At 37.6% G+C, this 24,284-nt stretch overlaps 1 protein-coding gene across 2 annotated transcripts in view; it reads left to right on the plus strand.

Moving 5' to 3' along the window:
• ADK (adenosine kinase) overlaps window positions 1–24,284 on the plus strand; it is a 302,860-nt gene that overhangs the window by 230,792 nt on the left and 47,784 nt on the right. For both annotated transcript variants that reach the window (XM_062580837.1, XM_062580838.1), the window contains exon 8: window positions 22,953–22,988. In XM_062580837.1, coding sequence (XP_062436821.1) covers window positions 22,953–22,988 — 36 coding nt within the window. The remainder of the gene's footprint in view (window positions 1–22,952; window positions 22,989–24,284) is intronic.

A 24,284-nucleotide genomic window follows, 5' to 3' on the forward strand; every position in this document is an offset into this window, starting at 1 on the left:
TTTGAATGCAAGGCCCTTATTTTATCCAGTAATCCCAACTAATCTCTCCCTGGTGATGCTTTTTAAACTGTCTTTTTCTTCATGAGATAAAAACCCTGCCAATAGTAGGCAATTTGAGGATATTCCAAAAGATTCTGGAGGTAGGAGTTTTCTTTTGATATTTTCTGATGATGAAAGTTGATGAATCTTGGATTCAGGGAAACTGATTATCGAGAAATTCTGCTTCCTTGTCTTGATGTTACTGCCCTTTGAGTCTAAGCTAATTTGTTGTTAATTTGCAGCTACCAATCCAGAGTATGTTTATTTCTATTTCTGTATGACTGTCCTTCTGAAGGATACTTGTTTTTCTGATTCTGAGAGGCCGAGCAATATGAGGCCTTTTGTTCCTGGTAGGTTAGAGACCCTCGCAGTACTAAACCCTCTTTGGGATCTCTCTTCACAAAGCGTCTCTCTACGCTGGAATTTCTCCGAAAGGACAGGTCAGTTTTGGTGCTGCCTCACCAGATTATTAACCGCTCTGAGTAGTGTGACGTTCTTTTTTTTTTTTTTTTTTTTTTTTTTTTTTTTTTTGAAATGCTGCAAGTTTCATGAGAAGTGAAGTCATAGCCGTATATTGCAGCATTGGGTTCTGATTGCTGTGAAAAGAGGACCTGCTTGTTATTGGAACAATACCTGAAGTTTCAGGAAATTGCAGGTCTCTTTCACCATCAGTGCACCTGAAAAAAAAGCCTTTTAAATTCTTTCTTTGAAACATAACCTATGCTGGTGAGCAGTCAATGGCTTTAACTTGCACAACATTTAATTAATGTATATGCTATTTTGGGATAGCTGTGATTAACATCTCTTTTTTTCCTCTCACTGGAATTTCTACTAGACCAGTAGATGCATCTGTAAGTGGTCTTGGACATGTACCGGTTTCAGATAAATGAATCAGTCAGTTTAAATTCTGTACGTGAAATTGCCAAACACTATACATTTGTTTTGAACATCAAAGCAAATGCCAGATTTGATGGAGATGCTTCTTAGTATAAGCGAATTATGATACTAAGTCAAAGTACTGAATCTAACTGCTCAAGAAAGGAACAGAAGATAGATATGGGGAAGATGGAGAAGATAAAAGAGAGATGGGGAAGAAAGATATAGCCTCAGCCATTCCCAACTGTAGCCTGTTTCTGAATGTACAGATATCAGAGAGGGATGGCAGATGTAGGAGACTCTAAAAGGTTGCACTGGTGAGAGGTATTTAGAGCACACCAAGGAAGCCATAGTTTCAGGAGTACATCCTGACTCTCTTTGCAGGTGAGTTGCTTTCATATTTAAAGCAAGAACACCGAGTCCCAAAATAAGTAGTGCATATATATGTATCAGTTAAAGTAAGCTAAAATTAAGATCCGAGTATGTAGTGTGTTAGCATCTCATAAATGTCAATTAATTCTTTTTAATCAACCTTCACCTCTACTGTTCTTAAATAAGATTGTCTTTCTTGGTATTTGGAACTTTAAAGTCCCCTGTATAGAATGCTGCAACAGAACCTAACAGAAGTTGGTTGCTTCAGAAGGCATTTGAACAGATCTAGAGTGAGAGAAAAATATGTAAGAAGTTAACACGGAATGTTATCACACCAGGAAGGTGCTTACTTCAGGAGTAAATTGTGCAGACATTCTTTCTTTTGGCTGTTATTCAAGCTAAAAATTTTAGAATAATCTTTCTGTATTGAAACACAAAGCGAAATCCCTAAATTTCCATTTAAAAATGTGTACATTTAATGGTATAGTAATGATTTTGAGTGTTGGGTGGATGGGAAGAATGAGATAATTAGACGGTATGGCTATCCACAGTTAATATTCTTTAACTCTCGTTTTTCAGGGTAAAAGATAACTCTTTAATGAGAGTTTAAAGGAACCGAACTGTTCTGTAAACTTCCACTGCAGCATTTCTTTCAAATTTCCTTTTAACACTGGAGCTGAGATTTTTTCCAAAGACAGGGTCTGGGACTGGATAGATTATTGGTCTGATCCATTATGGCCAGCCCCATGGTCCTTGAACAAAGGCATTTCTTTCAAGGAAAGATTACTCAGATAATTAGAATTCTCTCATTTCATATTTATGCAATATGTGGAAACTTTTTTAATGAATTTTTTTTTAATTAGAATTGAACAGCTGTTTTCAGTGCTACTCTTTTGTTCATCTGTTAATAAGACCTCTTGAAATAAGTTCTTGTTCAGGATAGTGAATGAGAAAAACTGTGCTTCATGAAGATAAAATTCTGAAGAGTTGATGTGAAATGTATCCAGCTCATCCTGCAAACCATTTGGAATGGAACTAATTTTGTCTCTACCAATCTGCCCAAAATCGTGTTACTAATTTAAATTGAGATCATAACACGTTCTGATGCTTACCTTTTCAGAATGCTTCTTCAACTATATATTTTTTTCTTGTATATATTTATTGAATTCCATTTTTTCTGGAGTCAAACACATCATACCCACCAACAACCCGAGATACAAATTTTGTATGATTTTGTACTGTTTTCCTAGTTTAATTCCACATTCTACAAGCAATTCCAGATCTTATGCTGCATGTCTCAGCTATGTGGAAAGTATAACAAGGTCTTCAGTGGTACTAGCTGTTCAGTGTAGTACTATTATCTCTCTGCTCAACGAGCTTCTATACTCCGAGCTACCCCATCTGGCCATCCTTTTGAAATAAACCTTCTCTAGATAACTCCGTTTTCCTGCTTCCAGTGATTTCCTTGCAAATACGTAATGCCTCCCTAGTATTATACTGCCCAGAGGCATAGGGCATGCAGTGTTCAAGCCTGCAGCAAAACCTTTGTTCCTTCCATGGCTATAAATGGGAGACTGACGATATTGGAGAGGGAGATCTCCAGCTTACCCACAAGACTTACTTGTGAACTTACTTACTGCCTGCCCTTGAAGGCTTCCAGGATATTAAGTCTTATGTATGAGTTTACCAGCTATCATGGGATGATCTTAGAAGGTTTCTGAAATATTTTCCTCTGAGCCACATACAACTTCCTGACTTTAGAGACAGAAACATATGAAAAAGTGAATTTTAAAATTCTCATAATATTTCTAAAATGGTTTTCCCGTGAAACATGCCATATGCAGAATATATGATGGGTTGGCATGGTAAAATGTTTTTATAGTCCCTTTTCTAAGGAGACTTGCATTACTTGTTTGTGAATTGGCCATGAGTAATGTGTCTGTCTCAGGACAGATTTTATACAAAACCATCTTTTTTTTTTTTTTTTTTTTTTTTTTTCCCTTGCTTGTAGGATATCCTACCCTTATTATTACAGCAGCTAACTTTTGTATATGGTATTTGGAGAAGAAATGACCAGGCAGAGGTGAAATGACTTAACAAAATGATCATACGCTTGATCAGTGCCATTACCAAAAACGAGTTAAGGTTTCTGACTTGTAATCTTATGCGTCAATTTTTAGGAGAAGGACAATCAATGGAAAAGAGAAAAATGTAACGATGAGCTATGCTAGGTCTAGATACACAAGTTTCTGTAGGTTTTTTTTTAGTAATTCTTTTGCATGTTTGTTGTTTTTCAGTCTTAAATATTATGCAGAACTAAAGCAGTTCATGATCAGTTAAAATTGTGAATTTTTTAAAAAACAATATTGAAGATTAACTGTTTTCCATTTACTGACCACTACTTGGAACCAAAAAAAAATCTTGTATTTTTGTAAGCATAGTAAGCTACACTGTTTTTCTTTAAACTTTAGAGTATGAATTATATTCCTATAATGACAGCTGCAGGGTGGAATGTTTTAACACACTGGAGTGAGATATATCTTGGACACATTCTTGGTATCTTAAGTTCAACATGCTCCATATGGTGCCACTGAGCCAGTGATTTTGAAGAAAACAGTCAAAGATTGCTGAAACAGCGTAAAATACAAATTAGCCTTTGCTATATGAGTAAAAATTGACTGTCAATCTTTTTAGCTTTCTGTCTGAACACTTTCAGCAGCTTTTAATGGTAGTCCCCAAGTTTCAAACAATTGTTGAATCCTAGCGATAGAAAGGAGAAGATTGAATGCTAAGAATGCCCACACATTATTAACTGCATTATGCCTGAGTCTTATACGAGACAGCCAAGGGGAAAGAGGCTCCGCTTCTCCGGATTGTCACGTTAGCACCGTCTTTAACGTGGCGGCAGGGATTGCGTGTTGCAGGATGTGTGAGAAGTAGGCTGTTCTTCGTTAACTTGATCTGCTATCAGCATGGAAGAGCCGTGAGAGCGCTGTGTCTCAGGGAGGTGTTTTAAAGTTTTTAGCTGAGAACTGTGTTTTCGTAACATGTTGGACTTTTTTCTTGTAGGTTTTCTTTCATGGTATCATGATAGGTAGAGCTTAATGTGTAGTAACTTGCTTGTCTATTTTTCATCATAATGTGATTGGATATTTTTCAATGTAAACTTAACCCTGAGTTTCTGAGTTTATACTCATGCTTATAGGTTTGAGAATTCTTACAGAATACTTGCAGGGTTTCTAATGCTGGTTCATACCCTGAATTTAACTCTCTAGTGACCTGATGTAAATTACTGTTTTTCTATGTGTTTTTCCTAAGTGTCATATAGAAACGCAGGAATACATACAGGCATACAAAAATTCTGTCTCTTTCAAGTAGTGTCAATGTTAAATCATTTTGAGTTGATGTTGACTCTTAAGAGTAGGTTTATGAATATAACAAAGCAGAACAGCCAGAGCACACCAGCCTGTTAACCTATACTAGTGTACCTTTTCTATCAGCAGAGCAGTATAATGAAATGAGAATATCATTGATAAATCAGACCCTTAAGATTGCTGGTGGTGGTTTGCTGAGTTATATTAAGGTAAAACTATATATTACAGCCTGAGCTGATCTAGGAATTTACTGCCACAGGAAAAGGGAGATTTTTTTCTTCTCCTACTTTCAAACTTGTAGCTTCTGTCTCAGGTTCCCTCTGCGCAGTGGAGCTAAGGCAGCAGAGCCACAGGAAATATTTTAAATAACAGTGCCCAAGGAGATGTAGCCACATGATTTTTAAACAGGGATGTTATTTGAGCCAGTTAATCTAAAAGTAAGAAACCAAAATGCAATCTTTGATTTTTTTTTCCTACCACTAAATCGTTAAAATCAATAAAAATGTCAGACAAAGACAGCCAGGTGACTGTTATTACCTCTAACATTATAGTGATCACATATTAGAACTGTCTGAGCTGCTGTAGTCCCTCTAAATATAGTTGAATAAAACAATCATTAATAATTTGCTTATATTTCCATCTCTAAATACAGCTCGAATGTCAAATTTCAAACAATATTTAGGGCATGTCTGTTAAATCCTCTGGAACACAGGCAATGCTAATATCTGTGGTAAAAGACCCAGTTGCCAATGGACCCGTAAATCAAGTTCTTGTACATTCTCAGAAAGCACATTCAAAACAAGGTAAATGTTAATACAGTATTTCTCATAGTAAACAGAGGTCAAAGCTCTGCTTTACGTGAAAAAACAGAATTTAGTATACCTATAGAGTCACGACTAGGACATCAAAGGTGAATGCTTTCTCCTCATTCTAGCATTTTTAAAAAGATTTCTTCCATGCAGCAACTGGGTTCTGTAAGCTAGAAAGGTATCTGTTAATGCTCATCCAGCGAGACGTCGGGTCGCTGAACATGCTCTGGCGTGTGACCTGTGGAGGCTTTACGCAGCCGTGCCTCCCTCGCCCGTGGTAGCTGCGTCCGCCCTCCGCTCTCCACCCTCAGCCATTTGATGTGATGATATAATGCAGCTGTTGCAAAACACCATCCCCTTTCTTTCAGAAGCATTAAGACTTCCAAGCTGTATGTGTAATCCAATACAAGGAAATGATCCTGAGGGATCCACTTAACAGTAACAGTGCCTCCCTTTATTTTGTGCCATGGGTGGACAGACAGGTCTCTCTTCGGTTAGCTAGTCAGTAGCATTACAGTTCCAGGCTAAACTGGAAGTTAACTGTGCTTTACTTCTCCAGAGTATTAGCAGTTCATCATTGTTACGTGTGAGAAGGCAGCCTGCACTTAACTGTAAAACAAAATTTTCTGTCCCAAAATTAGTGTGTGTATGAAGGAGCTAACAGTTGTGTTGTATTGCTCAGCTGGGGACAAAAGACGGACCTCCTTAAGCCAAACTTTATTTACGCTGAAGAGCATGAAAAGAGACCACAGTCGCCTTTCTGCACGTTATTGCTGTTTGCTATGGGAGGACAGAGCCCAGCCTCTTCTCCTCTAATTCCCCCTCTCAGCCCCTGTGGACTGTGGCTGAGACGGAGGAGGAGACAAAAGCCACAGAGGGGAAGATTTGAGTAAAGAAGGTGAAACTCTCTGCTTGGAAGTAATACTGTATTTTTCAGAGCTGGAGAAATGTCCTTGCTCTTTCAAACTTGGCCCGGTGGATCAGCCTTTCCTCAGTACATAGGACCCTGCAAGTGGCTCTCTTTGTGCAGGCCAGAAGCCTGTTCACACTTCGCTGCTTACAGGCCAATAAATTACTTCTCCAGAAAGTTCCTTTTTTGATAAAACAATCTGTTCATGTGCTTGTAGTATATTATGTAAGAGGAGACTTGTCATCTCATTGAGATAGTAGGACAAAGGGAGGTATCAAGTATTTATGACTAGATTTAACTGTTTTAAAGGAAGCAAATTATTGCAGCTCCAGGGCAACAGTAACTTGCACAGTGACAACTTATACATGTTTTATGTACCTGTTTACTTCAGTGTTCACTACAAAAGTATAGTTACCATAGCAATGACCACATCACCTGATTTCTTTGCTTGTTCCAAAATACAAAATTCCCATACACCACCTGAACTATGATTATTTTCTGCACAAGTACTGAAAGCAGAACTTCAGGTTGTCACACACTTCTCTAAACAAAGAGTAGCACATTGATTTACAGAATGTTTTATGGTAGAAAGCAATTGGTACAAGTGGATCTCAGGTCTTTAGCATCCCTTGTACTGTAAATCCCTTGTCAGTACGCTGAAAGAAAAGCTCACTGGCTCCTACCAGCAGGGACACCACTACTGTATACTTAACCTTATTTATTGTGTGGAATAGCAGTACTTATGTGCAGTATTCCATGAAAATTATGTGTGGTATTCAGGAAGATATACTCTGATTTTAAGTGTAAACTGATAAGCAAAACCATCCTTGGCTATATAGGTTTCTTAATGTAAAGTGGAGTCACAGAAAGTTGTGCTTCTTGTTCTACTTTAGAAATAGTCTCCCGTGTATTTAATGACAAGTTAGTTTAGAACTTAGGTAGTGACCTTGAGTATTTGGAGTGCAGCTTACTGCATGAAAAAAATAGAGAAGCTGAACAAGGTTTCTCAGATCAGCATTAACCACTGAGGTGGTGGCGGGCAATTCCAGTATGGCCTGTGACAGTACAGAAGTAAAAGAGAAAAGCTCTTTTACCACAGATTTATATAAAACTGAGCTATGTTTTCTCATGTGTGGATTGTGTAAGATGCCCTGAAAACGTGTAACAATCATAGTCCATGTTCACTGGACTGTAGGCTTGATTCACCCTTTCAGTCCTTTTTTTCAGTAAGGGCAAAGTAAGTTAGGAAGTTCATGTAGCTGGAAAGTTTGGTCCAACATCCCAAAGTCCTTCAACTGGCACTGAGCGGCTCAGATTTCTGCTTTATGTACTGATGTCACCATTTAGACCCTTTAAATCTGCTCACAGACCCCCGAAGTAAAATTAATGAAGTCATAAAATAGAAAGAAGGAAACATTTTTTTCCCTCCATCTTTAGCTTTGACTGCAAATTATGTAAAAGGAGAGCAAAAAATAAGGCCTCTTTTCTCTCTGCTATAATTGATAATCTTTATTAAGTAATTTTAACTAGTGCAAGACTTTATTAGGGTTCTCTCCATTCTCCCAGATTTCTTTCTCAGGAAAAAAAAAATCTGTATTTTTAAATTTATCTGGGCAATAAGTGGAGTTTGTAAATAATCTTTTAAGGGTGTAGGTTTACTTTACAACAAGAGATGTTTGAGCTGACTTTGAACACCTGACCTGCAAAACTAGAAGATTCAGTTTGGTGGTGAGTGCTGTGCTTTGGGAGTACCTTATGCTGTGTCCCTCTGTATGAATTATCAGATCAGGCCAGTAGTGCAAATAGCTCTGAGATCTCTGTGATGCTCTGCTGCCTGATCCAAACATGCCCTAAGACTTAGGTTGTCTCTGACCTTTGCATAGATGGTGCAAATACTAGTGCCTATATAATTTAGCAGATAACCTTGAACAGTCAGCAATCTACAGTGAGGGCAAGCTCAAGCAAGGCAATGAAGGATGGCCACCCTGTATCATACTGGGGGCAGATATGGTGGGAAACTTTATCCAGAAAGCTCCCTGTCTTTGCAGTGATCAGCTGCGTGATTGATGTGTTTGGTCACTCTCTGCGTGTCTTTCCCCTTTCACCACCCAGCGCTTTCACAGGCAAGAGTGTGTTTGTTCCAGCTGTGACGTTAAAAACACATAACCCCATTTGCACCTATGGAAGTGATCTGGCCTGACTATTCTTTATCGTTACTGGCAAATACACACAGTAGGGCAGCATTCAGGTCTCGTATATGGCGAAGGTATCGTGAACGCTCAAATTTATTGTCTCTGTGACAGATTTAGGAATAAACCTGCTTCAATTTCTGGACAAAGACTGTCTTTCTCCTGCTAAAATCTGGCTTCCAAGTAGCTCTGCAGCTACTTGAATGCTGTTTCCTTCTCTGTCCTCTTGTTGGTGCGGCCACATGGTCTGGGGTGGTTTCCAAGGACATGTTCACACACATGCTTCTCCGCTGCCAGGAGCAGAGGACCTAACTTTTTTGTCACGTTAAAAGAAACTTGCTGGTACAGTACATTACCAAATGCTAGAGACTTATTTCATGAAATGGGAACACCGCAGGGTAATCTGGCAAGGAAGATGTGTTTATGTAACTGAATTGAGTGTTGCAACTGCCATCACTTAGTTCCCTTGGCTGCAGTGAGGGAGTTGTGAGAGAAAAACAATCCAAACAGAGATCCTCAGGCACTGGGGGCAGTGTTACTTGCATGCAAATAATTAATAAAAAATAAAATGAAATATAATTGGGAAGTTTTAATACCATTAATTTTCTTGCGTGACTATGTGTAGCCAACTCATTGATAGGGACAGAACCGTCCAGGCTTTTGTCCTCTTATTTGAAGTTACATATTCTTTGAGTGTCTTCAGCACATTCTGATATCCCAGGGAGATTCATGACAGAAGAGTAATTGCACATAATGTAAACAAGATCTGCATTAGTTGGCTCTCTTACTCAAAATCCTTTTCCAAGTCCAGATGTGTGGTGTGTAAATGTTAGGAGAACAGAGTCCTTATGAGGTAGCTTTACAAATGTAGCTAGTCTTTCAGCAAAATGGAGAAAATATAAATTAGAGCTCAGGACCTTGGTCAAATCTGGGGCATAAAATTTTATGGTTATATTTAATGTTCCATATGTGCTTTGGACAAGTGCCATGTTTGTAAAGAACTGCCTCAATATTATTTTTTAAAAGTGACACTTTTAGCACAGTATCCTCTGCATACTGTTCACTGCTCACCATGTGAGCCAGCTAGTCTCCAAATAAACTGTTTGTTTTCATGATCTAAACCTAAGATCAAAACGCCTTTTAGAGCATGGCAATTTTCAAAACATAGCATGGTGGATGTCAGATGTGACTTTTTGAAGCATAATTGAAAAGAGTTGGTAAGGGGGGAAAAAAAGAAAAAGAAAAGGAGAGGGTGTGATATAAAAATCTGACAAAGGAGAAGGAATTCAGAAACCTGCATTTTTCTCCTTCAAGGGAGATGCACATCTCTCTGCTAAGGCTGAGTATCTATTGTAACTTGATGTTTATAACACAATTATATTTTGTTTTATTATTGTTGCACGACTTTGCTCTTAGGTCTTTTAGAGAGAACAAACCCCAAAACAAAGAATTTCTACAAGTCTGTGCGATTTTCCAGAGGTCCTAGTATATTTTTTCCTTTATTTCCCAGTCCCTAAACAGCTGTCTTTTACAAAAGCTTCCAGTGCAGTGTCTGGTGTGCTACTACTTCTGCTGTGAAAGCATAGCACTACTGTTTTAGAATGTTCCCATTCATTAGTTGTCTGGTATTTAGCCAAAAATTTATTGCTAATAATAAGAGGAAAATTAATTTTCAAGAACCCAAATCAGAATGTAATTTGAACAAAAAAAACCCAGTACTACTTTGACTATAAAGCTCTCCAAATTTTGCATAAAATTGAAGAGACACAGCATCTTGGAAGAAATCACAGGAATTCTTTATGCTAGGAAGTGTGAAGCAAACTAGATAGATTGCAATAACTCCCCTTATATATAAACACAAATATAATGCTGCAGGCAGAGAAAGAAGGATTATTTACACTTCTGAGCACTCAGGAGGTGTTAGAATTCTGTAGTGAAGGGCTTGAGCAAGTGCTTAGCCAAAAATAACCAGTCCAAAACTGAATTACTACTGCTATTACTACTACTACTAATTTCAGCTTCAGAATAGCTTGCACTCTTACATTTATCGTGTAAGAGCGCTCTCTTTGCACTCTTAGATTTGTCGTATCCAAGTGTTCTTTGAGCTTTGGAGTATATGTAGAATGTGCATATGGTAGAATCAAAGATGGTAGGTTTGTGTATGCTTATGTACTAAAACTTATAAAACATTACTGCTTGAAAAATACACTACATTTTTGTAATCCTTTAGAACATACAACAGATGCCACTAGAAGATTGTCCTTACTTAGCAGAGATGTGGAGAACTGCTCTTGTGTAAAGAGTACAGTTAAAACTCAAAGGATTTTTTTATTCAAATTTAGCTCAAATTTTTCATTTCTCCTCTGTGTAAACTGAGCACAAATTTTACTTTCCAATTTGACTTTTAAGGTTAGCCGTGAGTTTATAAACTGGAGAGTGTTTAGTACAATATCCTGCGTCATTATGCTGAAAGAAAAAAGTATTTGTATGTTAACACTTTTGTGCCCGGTTAATACAATAAATGGTATTTTTAAGAGAGAGTAAATACTAATTAATTGCAACTATATTAACACGATAAAGCTACTTCATTGTAACAGAAGCATACATCAGGTCTGTTTTAATGTGAATGATGATTTTAAAGAGTTTATCTTAAATAATAGTTGCAGGTCTTCATAACCCTTCAAATGCTCAGAAAAATTGAAAACGTTAGTACTGTTTGGTTTTTTAGTGGTTGTGATTCCATGGTGGATTTTTTTTCCTGGTTAGAGCACTAAAATAAAATACTTGTGAACCATTGGTTTAATCAGGAGCAATTTGGAGAAGAGGTGGGTGTGTAAGAGAAGATGACTGAAATGCAGAAATTTTCAGAGGGGGGAATCACGTCATTTTGCCCTGTCATGAGTAAAATATGTATTTGGGAAAGTTTCTTTAAGCTTGCTGTATATGTTTATGTATGTATGCACATATGTATATAAAGTTGATTTAACAGGGCAAGCAGAAGCCTGGCAAACAAAAACACTAGAAATTCAATTTCTTTCAATATTACTGCTATCTATGCAGTACCTTTTAGAGCAAACAATCACGCTGAAAGAAAGGGCTTCTCATACGCTCATCTGTGTAGTAATAATACTTTCCTAACTATGCATTTTTAGCAAATACAGTTATTGTCATTATTATGTACCAGGTGAAAGATTACTTCTTTTGAGGCATTCTAAGCATTTAATTTTGAAACTTCATACATTTTTCTTCAAGAAACAATATATACTTATTTTGTATTCTTTTTTGCATTTTACCCTTTATTTTTTCTGGTGAGAGTCTGGTGCCTTAAAAATAAGAAAAGGTGCTGAGAAGGCTTTTAGCTATCTTCCTGTCAGAGGAATTCTGAACTCCACCTCTCCACAAAATATTGCACTTTCGTCTTTGAAAGTGTAGTAGCAAAAACAGCAAGTAGGATAGCATGATCTTTTCACCTAAGCTAATTTTAAAAGAAAAAAGCTGTAATAGTCATATAAGGGAGTGGTTTGAATGCATGAAGAAACTAGTTATGGATAATTTGAATGTCTGCTGCCTAAACTGGGCTAGGCTTACTATAACCCACGTGAAATAAATAGCTAGGTGAAGTTCAGCTGTCAAAACCGTAAAGGACTTCTATGTTTTCCTCATCTTTGTTCATCTGCAAAGTGTGTGTGGATGATCCTAATAGTCTCTCACTGCCTTTCAGTGGTGAGTGAGTCCATTCAGGTTTGTGTCTTTATTTCTTTTTGTCATTACGCACTCTGGTTTAGTGCGAAAATCTCCTTCTGCAATATACATGCTGTATGTGTGTGCAGCCTTAAATTTATATTGGTTCATGGGGCAGCGTGAATGCACTAACTCACAGATTTGTTGTGTAAAGGAAGAGGATGATACTCCTGAAAACGTGAGCAGGGCTTATTTTGGATTGACTGACCAGGACTTACGCAGTTGGTACAGACGCTTACAGCTGTTGCAACGGGAACTCCCTTAAAAATTGTCAGTAATCCTACTCCTTGGCTTTTTTCTTTTTTTCTTTTTTCTTTACTTTTATTATTTATTTATTTATTTTTATTCAAGGCAAGTTAAAGAGAGATTTGGAGAGACCTGCACAGAGAAGTATTATGAAATGTGAGTGACGTATAGGTAATTCTACAAGATGCTGCCTCTCTCTAGAAAGATTTTGGGGAAGAAGATAGCTTTGGTGTCCCTGCATTTGCTTTCGTGTGTAATTATGAGAAATGCATTCATGTGCAAGGGTATCATTGTTGTCCTGCTGTTTTATCATTTCTTTATGAGATAATGTTGATTTCAGCAGTGAAATGCAAATTTAGCTTACAGTGCTCTGTAAGTTCAGCTGTCAAAACCTTAAAGGACTTCCATGTTTTCTTCATCTTTGTTCTTCTGCATTGGTGCCATCAGCACTTTGGCCTGCCAAACCTGAATGGAGGGTTTTTCGGAGTCTGCCAGTGATATTGCTTATTTGCTGGAGCAGTTCGTTGTGTTTCACTCCTAGTGTCTGACTGTCCTCACTTGCTGTGTGACTGCAGTAAGTTGCTTTGTTTCTTTAGGTGTGCCTTTTCCATCTTAACAGTCATCTCACTTTCCTGCTTATATGAGTAAATTATTTTACATAGTCTTTCCCTGTCTGCGTAGACCTGGAACTGGATTTTATCCTCTGCTTGGAGTTTGTAGCTACTATCTTTAAGTCTTTAACTAATAGCAAGTTAAGGTCACATTTGATTCCTGATGTTCTTCAAAATGCAGAATTGCTAAGACATCATTGATCGTACCAATAAAATAAATAAATTACATATTTTTCAGATAAGAAGGGAATTTATCATACAATCTAGAACCCACAGCTGTACTTAGTTCATCTTATCTTTCTTAGTGTATTTAGTTTTGCCACTTAGGATTTTTTCATCCTTATAGGGATCTTTTTTTAATAATGGCTTTCAATAATATGATCTAACATTCTTTTAATAGCTATGTTTTAATTATTGCTTTATATTGTGGAACTCATCAATGGCCCAAAGAGTGAAAATATTACTCTTAGGATCCTTCGAGCAAAACTTTGTTTTTTGAATTCGTCTCCTAGTCACTAATTTCTTAATGAGCTACGGTTTTGTGCCTTTTTTCCCCGAGTGTTATTAGTATTCCAGTGTTTCCAAATAGTGTTAGATCAAGTATGTGAAAAGGTTGGTTTTGTCAATTAGAAATTGCAGCCAAAAAAACCCAAAAACCCTGCTTATAGTCCTAAGTTCTGCTCTTGGAGAAATGGTATCTAAATCTATTAGTTCCTTCCTCCTAAAGCAGATAACAGTAGGAAGAAGAGCAGGCAGATCCTGCAGATCTGGTTGCGTAGCTGCTATCAGGACAGCAGCTTTTACAAGACTCTGAGGATCAAGCACTGCTGGGAAGAAACAGGACCTACCTGACCAAGTGGGACAGAAGTATTTTAGCCAACAGGCTGATAAACCAGCTGAGAGAGCCTATGTCTGGTGAAAGGACAACGGGCACAAATTGAAATACAGGAAATTCCGTGTAAACATTAAAAAAAGAACAAAAACTTTTTTTAATGTGAGGGTGGTCAAATACAGGAACAGGTTGCCCACAGAAGTTTGGAGTCCTTGGAGATGGTCAAAACCCAACCTTTCAACCTCTGTGATTCTCTAATACCTCTTCAAAATATGTGGGAGATTGTGATGGCTCTATTTTTCATACTTCATTTTTCTGTGAGACTCTATTCTATCTGAGCCTATCTCAACTTCAAGTTCACTTCTTTTAGAAATGGAAAAAGTATACCAGAAAGAGTCCTATCCCAAGCACTGAATGGTTGGAAGCAAGTAAATTAGAATTTTTGTAGATTAAAAAAGAAAATTGGTGCAAGGAATTGGTAACTTTGTCAAGATGACAAAAGGAGCTCATGTTCTTTGGTCAGGACCACAGTGGCCTAACTGTGCTCAGACTGAAATTTTGTCATCCCATGCAATTATCATGTTGTGAGAGAGAACCAGTAGTGCAGACAGAGAGCTCAGCTTTTCCTTCCACAAAGTAGCTGTAGTAGCCAAAATTGAAAATACAAGAGAAAATTTGTGTCCTGAATACAGATAAATGCATCCTGAAATTAGTAGGAACTAGCCCAACAAATAATAGAAACTTCAAGTCAGCCGGATTGAAGCTAAGTTGGAAGGGTAAAATATGTGAAGTTGGTATCATTTTGAAAGTTAGTATTATTGATGAAGGCTGAAGTATTAATTTTATTTTCTTACGAGGAGTTAACAAGCAGCGCAAGCCGAGCATGTGAAGAGAGTTACGTGATCGTTGCTCTTTGTGTAATTCCTAATTCCTTAGCCGTTAATTAGAGTTTTAACGGCTGCGCATGACATCACGCAAAACAAAGTATATAAAACATCTCCCCTTTACTGCTAAAAATGCGTTAACCTTTTAGGTGCAATCGATGAGTCCTGCTGTATTCCAGCGCTTTTAGCACAGCACCTGATTATTCTCTTCACCTGAAATTGCTAGATGAGAATATCCTGTCAGTGATTTCAGGCCAGTCTGAGTGGGTGCAATCATAGAAGGCCTTATTGAAAATGATGCAATCTTTTATTTCTGTTTGGCATCCTTCAGCTAGAAAGTTAGTACAGGAGGCTTCAGGTTACAGATTAAGAGCATCTGAGGGCAGTATTAAAGACTTCAAAAGACCCCACACATCTTTTATTTTTATATGCTTATAAAACTCTTACCTTCTAGCTATCAAACTAATTTAAATGTGTTTGTTTTCATTTTTATTATGTTCTCCTGATTCAGTGACGATTAGTGAAAGAGACTTTTTTTTTTTCCTTCTCCTTGTTTTGTGATCATGATGCTTCTATTTTTAAGACAGAAACACATTTGTATAGACATGGTGTAGGGAAGTGTAGTTTGCTAAATTGATACCATTAATATGTGAAGAAAGAGATACATACAGAGTCATAGGTAGTTCAGTTCTTTAGGTTAGGATATAAGGCAGAGATATAAGTAATAGCTCTTTATCCATCATAAAATTTCAAAATGGCTCAGAGGCATATCACTGCTGCAGCTGTTGCAGACCTTGTAATGGCATTAAGCTCTGACTCTGGCTGATTTTTTTCTGCAGAAGATTCTAGCAGCAGCTATAGTTCTAGCAATAACCTGAATAGGAAAATAAATAACTCAAATGTTAATAAGTTGTAGATAATATGGATGCTTCAGCATGGACCCAAACAGGATAGGGAATACATTTTTTTATTCTTGTCACACTAGGCTTTTTCAGAAGAAACCCTCTGGTAGAATGCCAGGATGCTCTGTGAATGTTACAACTTTAATCCCATATGGCATTTCCATTTGTTCTGATTATTCACTTGAACTGGTTATTATTATTTCATATTTTTACCTGCTGAGTGAAGGTAGTGTAGATACGTTTACCAGTACTTCTAGTACTGCTGGAGGAAGCTGAAATATTATTTTAGGATATGACACCAATCCATGCTATCACTTGTGAACAGTAGCAGCTTTGGGGTCTGGCACTGCTCATGAGAGAAGAAACGGGGGAAGAGCCACCTCAGTGTTCCCTTATTGACAATCTGCCCATCCAGTTGTTGCCAGCTGTGCTTTCACCAGCAGTGACTTGCTGAGACACGGCGATTCTCTGTGTCGATTCTCAGCCTGTCGGCAGGGGCTGCCCCTTCTGGGACCAGCCTCGCTTGATCTTGTCTGAAAAGTGAGCAGGTGTACGCTCCTCACCACACTCAAGGATTAGGCTTCTGTGTTTGTCAAAGGGAAATAATTTTGAAGTGTTGTATCTCTGTGAAGCATCCCGAGTATAGCTCAAACTATCAGCTGCAGCAGAATTTCACCGGATACACATTTGCTTCAGAAAATATGCTAGGTGCTTCTTTTGACTTCTGTTTCTCAAACTCTCGTATGGCACATTTTAAAGCAACTGTCTCTGGAAAAAAATAAAAATAAAAAAGGATGAAGTAACATTCTTCTCCTCCTGAACCCTGAATACCTGTAAAAACAGCGATTTTTTATTAAAGGTATATGAGCTCATACTGCCTTTACATAGTGAAATGTAGTAATAGGCTGAACTTAAAGTAATGTGCGTCTAAATTAGACTACAATGAGATAAAAGGCTGACTAGGCCAATCTACTGTGTTGTAACCATTGATAATGATCTAGCAGTGAACTGAAGGGCAATATATTTATCTTACAGCCAACCACAACAAACATACTGTAGCTGCTAAAGGTTAGAGATCCGGCTGGAACTACGCCCTGTACGCTCTTCACCCATTTGTTTTTAAAAGCAGGATATAAGTGGCCATTCGCTGAAATCATGTTTTCAATTGATTATGAGACAATCTTCACAACATCTACCTCTGATTCCTTAGGTAGGTCGTAATTATCATTACCACTTTAACATCACCCCTGTTTGCATAGCGTAAAAGCAATCATGGTTCTTGTGTGCTGTTAATTGATCATAGTCAGAAGTGTGGATCTGTTATTATTACTTCCTCACTTAAAACTGAGATGTGCAATAAATAAGGTATAATTTAGTTTGGCTTTGTATAACATACACAGGGAAGAGTGGTGTAAGACGTATCATGTTACTGCACGTTTATGGGCTGCATAAAATAGTTGGATTTGATATAAGAATACCCACCAAGAAGTGTGTCATGGAGTTAGTGGTTGTATGTGTGATGCCTTTACGATAATCCAAAGACAGCAACCTAAAATCCATTGTCCTGTCTGTGCCTTAAGACAGATGCCATTTCTAGGCTCCTATTAATTGTAAACTGGCCTGGAGCTGAAATAGTAGAAGAGGTGGCACAGCTCACTACTCCCCTCCTTAAAGACAAATTTAGCTCTTACACTGTAGTAAAGTGTTTTATGAACAAGACACCAAAAAAAGAGGTACTTGGTGATTTTATAGTAGTATCCATCAGAACTGTATAGCTGCTAAGCAAGTTATCTTCTAAGCAAAAAAGCAAGATTTTTGTGGGCCTGTGCTCAGAAGTACTGGGCATTAACAGACACAGCTGAAGTCAGAGGTTCTTAGGGTATGGGTATTCTCTGAATGCAGAGAATTTTGTGAGAAGGCTCTTCGTTAGGGACAAGGACTGATGACAGAGCAGACGGGGAGATAGGAAGGACAAACATGTCTGTCTAAGGAAAGCTGAAGTAGAAGTATTTATAAGTAAATTATAATGAAACAGAAAAATTTCATCTCTTTTTAGCGCAGTATGACAAATAATGCATGATTTTTAACTTACTGTTGTTTTCATTTATTTTTTATTTTAATAAGTTTTACAAATACACTGTCCTCTAAGAAATCATGAATAAAAAACACTTATTTCAGAAATACAGTTCTTAAGCACCTATCTCAAAGTAAGGAGATTGTCAATATAGTGCAACTTAGATTATCTGAGTCAGTCTTCTCTAGAATGAAGTTGTAGATATCAGTGTCCGTCACTTAATGAAAAAGTCTTCCCTTTATCCACATTTACTTATTTTACTTTGCTGTCATCCGTTTAATTTAGATAAAGCAGTTTTAATGTTAGAGAAGGCTTACGCAACTAACGCTTTGTTGCAGAAAACAAGGTGAGCTGTAGAAAAGCAAAAGAGGATACAAAGAACACAAAATTTTACCAGGATTAGAGATGAACTATTCAGCAGGATTACTAGTACTAAATGATCATGTTGAAGAAACAGAATTATCTGAGGGAGATAATTGTAGCCTGTAATACGTTCAAGTAAACAAAGTAAATGGGAGAAAACTAATAATTCATATTACTCGGAAGCTAGTGGTGCAAGGGCAAGAGCCTGAACTGAGGAAGGGGATGTTTAAGATAGATTTATTTTTTCTTTTAGGAGATTTTAGCAGTTAGAAAAGTGCTATGAGGTGCAGTGGTGGAGGTACAAGTCAAGTTATATTCAAACGTGGTATGAATACGAATGGTTCCATCAAGTGCAAAGTGTGTGTGGATGATCCTAATAGTCTCTCACTGCCTTTCAGTGGTGAGTGAGTCCACTCAGGTTTGTGTCTTTATTTCTTTTTGTCATTATGCACTCTGGTTTAGTGTGAAAATCTCCTTCTGCAATATACATGCTGTATGTGTGTGCAGCGTTAAATTTATATTGGTTCATGGGGCAGCGTGAATGCACTAACTCACAAATTTGTTGTGTAAAGGAAGAGGATGATACTCCTGAAAACGTGAGCAGGGCTTATTTTGGATTGACTGACCAGGACTTACGCAGTTGGTACAGACGCTTACAGCTGTTGCAACGGGAACTCCCTTAAAAATTGTCAGTAATCCTACTCCTTGCCTTTTTTCTTTTTTTCTTTTTTTCTTTTCTTTCTTTCTTTCTGTTTTTTTTTTTATTTTATTTTATTTTTATTCAAGGCAAGTTAAAGAGAGATTTGGAGAGACCTGCACAGAGAAGTATTATGAAATGTGAGTGACGTATAGGTAATTCTACAAGATGCTGCCTCTCTCTAGAAGGATTTTGGGGAAGAAGATAGCTTTGGTGTCCCTGCATTTGCTTTCGTGTGTAATTATGGGAAATGCATTCATGTGCAAGGGTATCATTGTTGTCCTGCTGTTTTATCATTTCTTTATGAGATAATGTTGATTTCAGCAGTGAAATGCAAATTTAGCTTACAGTGGTGTTCTTCTCTATATAAAGGTTAAAATGCATACTGTAGATAATGCTATTGGTCGTGCTTTTGAAACAGTCTTTGTCAGCAATACGTGGTTTTAAATGCTATTGAATGGAACTGTATGAGTTTTACATTGGCCTACGTGAGTTAAATTTAACCCAACATGCATGTTGTTATCATTTTGGGTATGATTTGACCAAGCCATCATACGACCTTGGTACCAAAAAAAAAAAAAAAAAGAAGTGAGCTAGGTATATTTAACATACGTTTTTCCTACTGAGTGTAATGGCAAACTGAACATACAGTTACAGAAGTTGAACCATCTTAACTCTATGATCATAAAATTCTTCTATCATAGAGGGTTAACGAATACTCGTAGTAATGTAGATGCTAATGAATTCTGTGTTTGGAGGGTATGTTTCTGTTTATTATAAACAAATAGTTTGTATTGCTGGTGATGAAAGAGCTCAGAATTTTAACAAGTCCTGTTACAATTAGGCTCAGCCTAGATTATCGGCAGCTCCAATTAATAAAGGCCAGGACTCCAACAACAATAAAACACATGCAAGAGTGTAAAGGGTTTTCAGCTAGCAAGAGAGTTTTAGCATAACAGAAAAACTAGTACTAACGGAAGTTGTCTTTTTTATTGTTATCTCTTTAGTTTATCTCACTTTCCTGTGTAAACTGCTCGGCATTGTGCAAAGAGAGGGTGTGTGTTGACTTTAGTGACATTGTGTTACTCCCATTAAATAACTTCGTACAGAGAGTTTCCTTCAGTGTGACCATACTTCTAAGGAATATTTTTCTCCCAAACTACTATGAGCCAAATAATGGTTCATAATTATTAACAAATCCCGTTTTGAGTTTAAGTGGTACAGCAACAAATCTGCTGTTGTGGGTACTGAAAAGATGGTACAAAAAAGAGCATGAGATTTATAAATATACTTACTATAAAAGAGCAAAAAGGTCGAGGGGGGAGGGTTTTATGTAATGAAATGTTGTGTTGTAGACAGTAATGGAAAATAGCTCTGAAAATCCTGAGCTGGAGTAATGAGTGAATGATGTCTAAAGTTTATCAAAACTGAAGAACTCCTGATGTGAAATGAAGCCTCCTAAGAAAATTCTGTTCTGTCGCTGTTTTGCTTTGCTGTTGTCGCATGTCATGCATGAGTGAAAATGCTGCATTCTCTGGGGAGCGGTAAAGCCTCTGTGTAGGTTGTTTATTTCCTTAATCCCTCCTTCTTCGTGATTTCTGATGTCAGATATAAAATGGAAAGCCTGTAAATACAGTGATTATCATACTGATTATCACCTGCATTAGGGAACACTCTGGCTGGCCGTTGTAACCCTAGCAGTCTCCACATGTTACAGCCACTTAGATTTTAACCTGACTACTTTATTAGATATGTGAAGCTCAGTATGAGGTGCCCTAGGGCTGCACAGATGGGGTCTGCTTGTTTCCTGTTCTCACTGTTGTTGTGAATAGATACTAAAACGTTCTCATTGCTTTTATCTGGTTAATTTACTTTGAACTGTCCCTGGCATTCAAGACCTGCCTAACATTTCTCACCATTTTGCAAACACCAAACTGTAGTCTCCCAACATGTGCTTTGAGCTTTACTACCCTTTTTACAAGAAAGGTCTTAGTTCTTAAAAGAGTGTTATTCTGAGAGATGCTCGCTCTTAGGAAGCTGTCGGCACAGCCCTCGCTGACGGAGACTACTCAGGAGATGTTCTGAGGCTTGGTTGGTAGGAGAGCAGAAATTTCAGATTGCTTTTCTTCTTTGGGTGTTTGGATACCCTTAGGAAAATCTATGACTGTGTGCTAGCTACTGTTACTCGTGCGGCAGGGCAGTAGACCAGGCTAACGGGAAAATTCCCAAACGAGATACTTTCTAACAAATGTGCAATCATTTATACTTTCTGTGAAAGGCCCAGGTCTTTCAAACCGCATGTGCTGTGCATAGGTGCCCCAATACAAAATGTTAAAGGTGAACTGTCTCAAAGTCTCCCACGTAAGGAAATACTAATTAACTGGAATAGTTTTTATTTCACAGATGTAAGAATGTACTGGTGTCCAGTTTCCCATCTGAACAATAGTTTAACACAGATGTTAATGTCCTGTTGCACTGGGCATTAAAGAAACCCTCTTAGGACAGATCAGTGTAACTTCAGATTTCAATCGCATAACCAAAAAACCATGGTTAAAGCAGTAATTTGGCTACAGTACGTAATGTTTAGTTTGTTTTCTTATTCTCTGCAGAGCTTATCGTTCCCGTATTTATGTTGGTTTTGTTTTTTCTGAGTCCTAGTCCCACCTGAGGCTCTCTCGGTTGTGTTGCAGTTCATTGTAAGTGCATCACTTTACAGTGGAAGCTTGCAGATTCCCTTTTTTCATACGACCGTCGGCTTTGTTAATCACATGCTGGTTTAGGAAAACACTGCATGATATCTTTGAACCCTACACTCTATCCTGACAGCCAGGCTAGCAAATGTCATTGACTGTGTGATGTACAAGAAGGAATTCAATTGTAAGTAAATTGTCAAAGTGGCTAACCTCGCCCGCACCCAATTGTCAGGACCGTGATTCAGTTTTTCTGTCAACATCAGCTAAGGCTAACCCGGTCAGCCTTATGTTTCTGCAGTGAAGCAGCCTGAGGAGTTGTGCTTTTCAGCTTATCACATTTTATTAACCTCAACTTACTGTTGTAATCAATTGCACCCTCATCAGATTCTTATGTTGTCCCCAAATTGGCAGATCGTATAGGTCCACGAGTATGTATTTTCTACAGTACTGCTTAAAAGCTGTCATAAGGATGCTGGCAGTGTGTCTAGGCACAATCCCTTAAATGGTTTGGAGCAGTAGTTGTTTTTATTTAGTTGGATCAACTCACTATTCTGGCTCAAGTCTTACCCGTCTATTAATACTGCTTGGCAAAGATAATTTGGAAGAATGCAAGTTACAACGTAAAGACTGATGTTGTCTGCAATATTTGCAATGTTAAGGTAGAAAGTGAGCAAGGGAAAAACATTGCTATTGTCTTCTGTCTCCTTGATTGTATTTCAAAACAAGGATTTTAATTGCTGCAATTAATATAAATAAGAAACGAGGACATTCTGATACTCTGATGTTTCCTCTGTTCTTTGAGGAAAAGAACATAGTTACATCGCCTAAAGCAGTGATTAAGACATCAGAGTATTTTTAAAGGCTCATCTGATTCCACCACAAAGGTTTAAACACATTTTGTGGTCCTATTTTTTTAGTGTGCAGTAGATGACGTGATTTTTTAAAATGGCTTACTAACCTATAGCCCATGAAGTATAGCACACAGATGGAGATATGATGCATTTTTAATTAAGAACATGTCTGAAGGATATTTGCCTGAATTTGCAATAGTGGTTTCCTAGTTAAGGTCCTAAATCCAGAAGTAACTTTCCTCTCCTTGATAAAAAGATATAGTGTGTGTGCTTCGTTTGAACTTGTGAAGTGTGTTGACGCTGTATTGTTGCTGAGCTTGAGGGAAGGGGTGGGGGAAGCTTTTGGGGCAACTATCAAAATTGAACAACTGTATATGGCCATATTGAGATAATCATGTAAAAGGAAAACTGGCTCAATGAGTTTCAAAATGTGTTATTTCTTCATTATCTAGCACTTTATAATTAACTGTTCTTTTTTTATTATTTCAGGAAGCTGCCACTTTTGCTAGAGAGCAAGGCTTTGAGGTGAGTTAACCCACAATTGCACACTAAACAGATCCTAAAGGTTTTTTTTCTTGCTGATAATGAAGTTCTTTTGGACAATGATTGATGTGCTATTATACTCTCCAAGCCTCGCAGCGGTTGCCATGGAAACTTGGCAGTCGTCATGGTTTCTTTGTTCTGCCAGCTCAGTGTTATGACGCACTCTGCTAGGTCTGCACCCAACATCGCCTACAGATGTTATTTATTGAATTTTGAAAAGCCTCTCGGGAAGCCGAGAGGTTGGGCACGGTTTCAAGCTGCCTCTGCAGATATGGGACCTGTCAGTTTGTTCAGTTAAAAAGCTACCTCATTAGCTGCATTACACTCCGTAAGGATTCACTGCTAAAGCAGTGGTGAGGCAAGACTAAATAGTGAAATATAACACCGCTTAAATAACTTAAACCTTGCCATATGTGGATTAGCATTATGCAAATGATTTTTAGAAGGGTTTATATAAAATTATTAGACGCTGATTAATGTAAACCGTGCTTCTACAAACAGCTCCTTTTAGAAGGGGTAGTGCAGAATTTTTGTTTTAAAACATATTCAAGTTGGTGTTTTCCATCTGTGCTCTCAGCAATGTATAATCCTCTACTTTCTTCAAAGCAAACGCTGTTGATTTTACAGTGATTTTCAGAGCTTTTGATTTCATCATCTTGATGTATTTATTTGAACGCCTAAGCCTTTTTATAGTTTTTCTCATTGGCTAAATTCAGATAGCTTAATCTGAAGAGCTGTCAGCTATTGGTCTCTACTATTGAATTCAAATGGACAGTTTTTAAACACTGTAATTAGTGTGATAACAGTTATACCAGGTTTAAAGACAGTAAGTGATCTTACTGAAATCTGAATTGCAGAACTGTGTGCTTATAAATCCTTTTACATACTTTCTCACTGGAATTAGACCCACCTTAATTGATTTGTTTGCAGTGCAGAAGAATAGATAGGAGTTTGACTGCTCAACAGCCATTTGCATAAATAATAGAAGCCGCGCAATTCAAACCACATCACTGTAGGAACATGCCACTGTATGCGTATGGTTGCATGCACAAAGAGAAGGAAAGACTGACAGCTTTTGTTCTACAGATTGGATTTCTTTAAAACCATACACTAGCAGGTACATCAGTGCCATCAGTGTTTGAGATATTAAAACTGTGGGCTGTCCCATTTCATTTTATGTTTCATAAATTCATGTGGCTGCTTTGTAGGAATCAAGACTTTTTATCACTGTCAATTTTCATTTGTATAATCTGTATTGTTAGCATAAAAATACACTTT

Source organism: Rhea pennata, chromosome 7 (assembly GCF_028389875.1).
Source record: "Rhea pennata isolate bPtePen1 chromosome 7, bPtePen1.pri, whole genome shotgun sequence".
Lineage (NCBI taxonomy): Eukaryota > Metazoa > Chordata > Aves > Rheiformes > Rheidae > Rhea > Rhea pennata.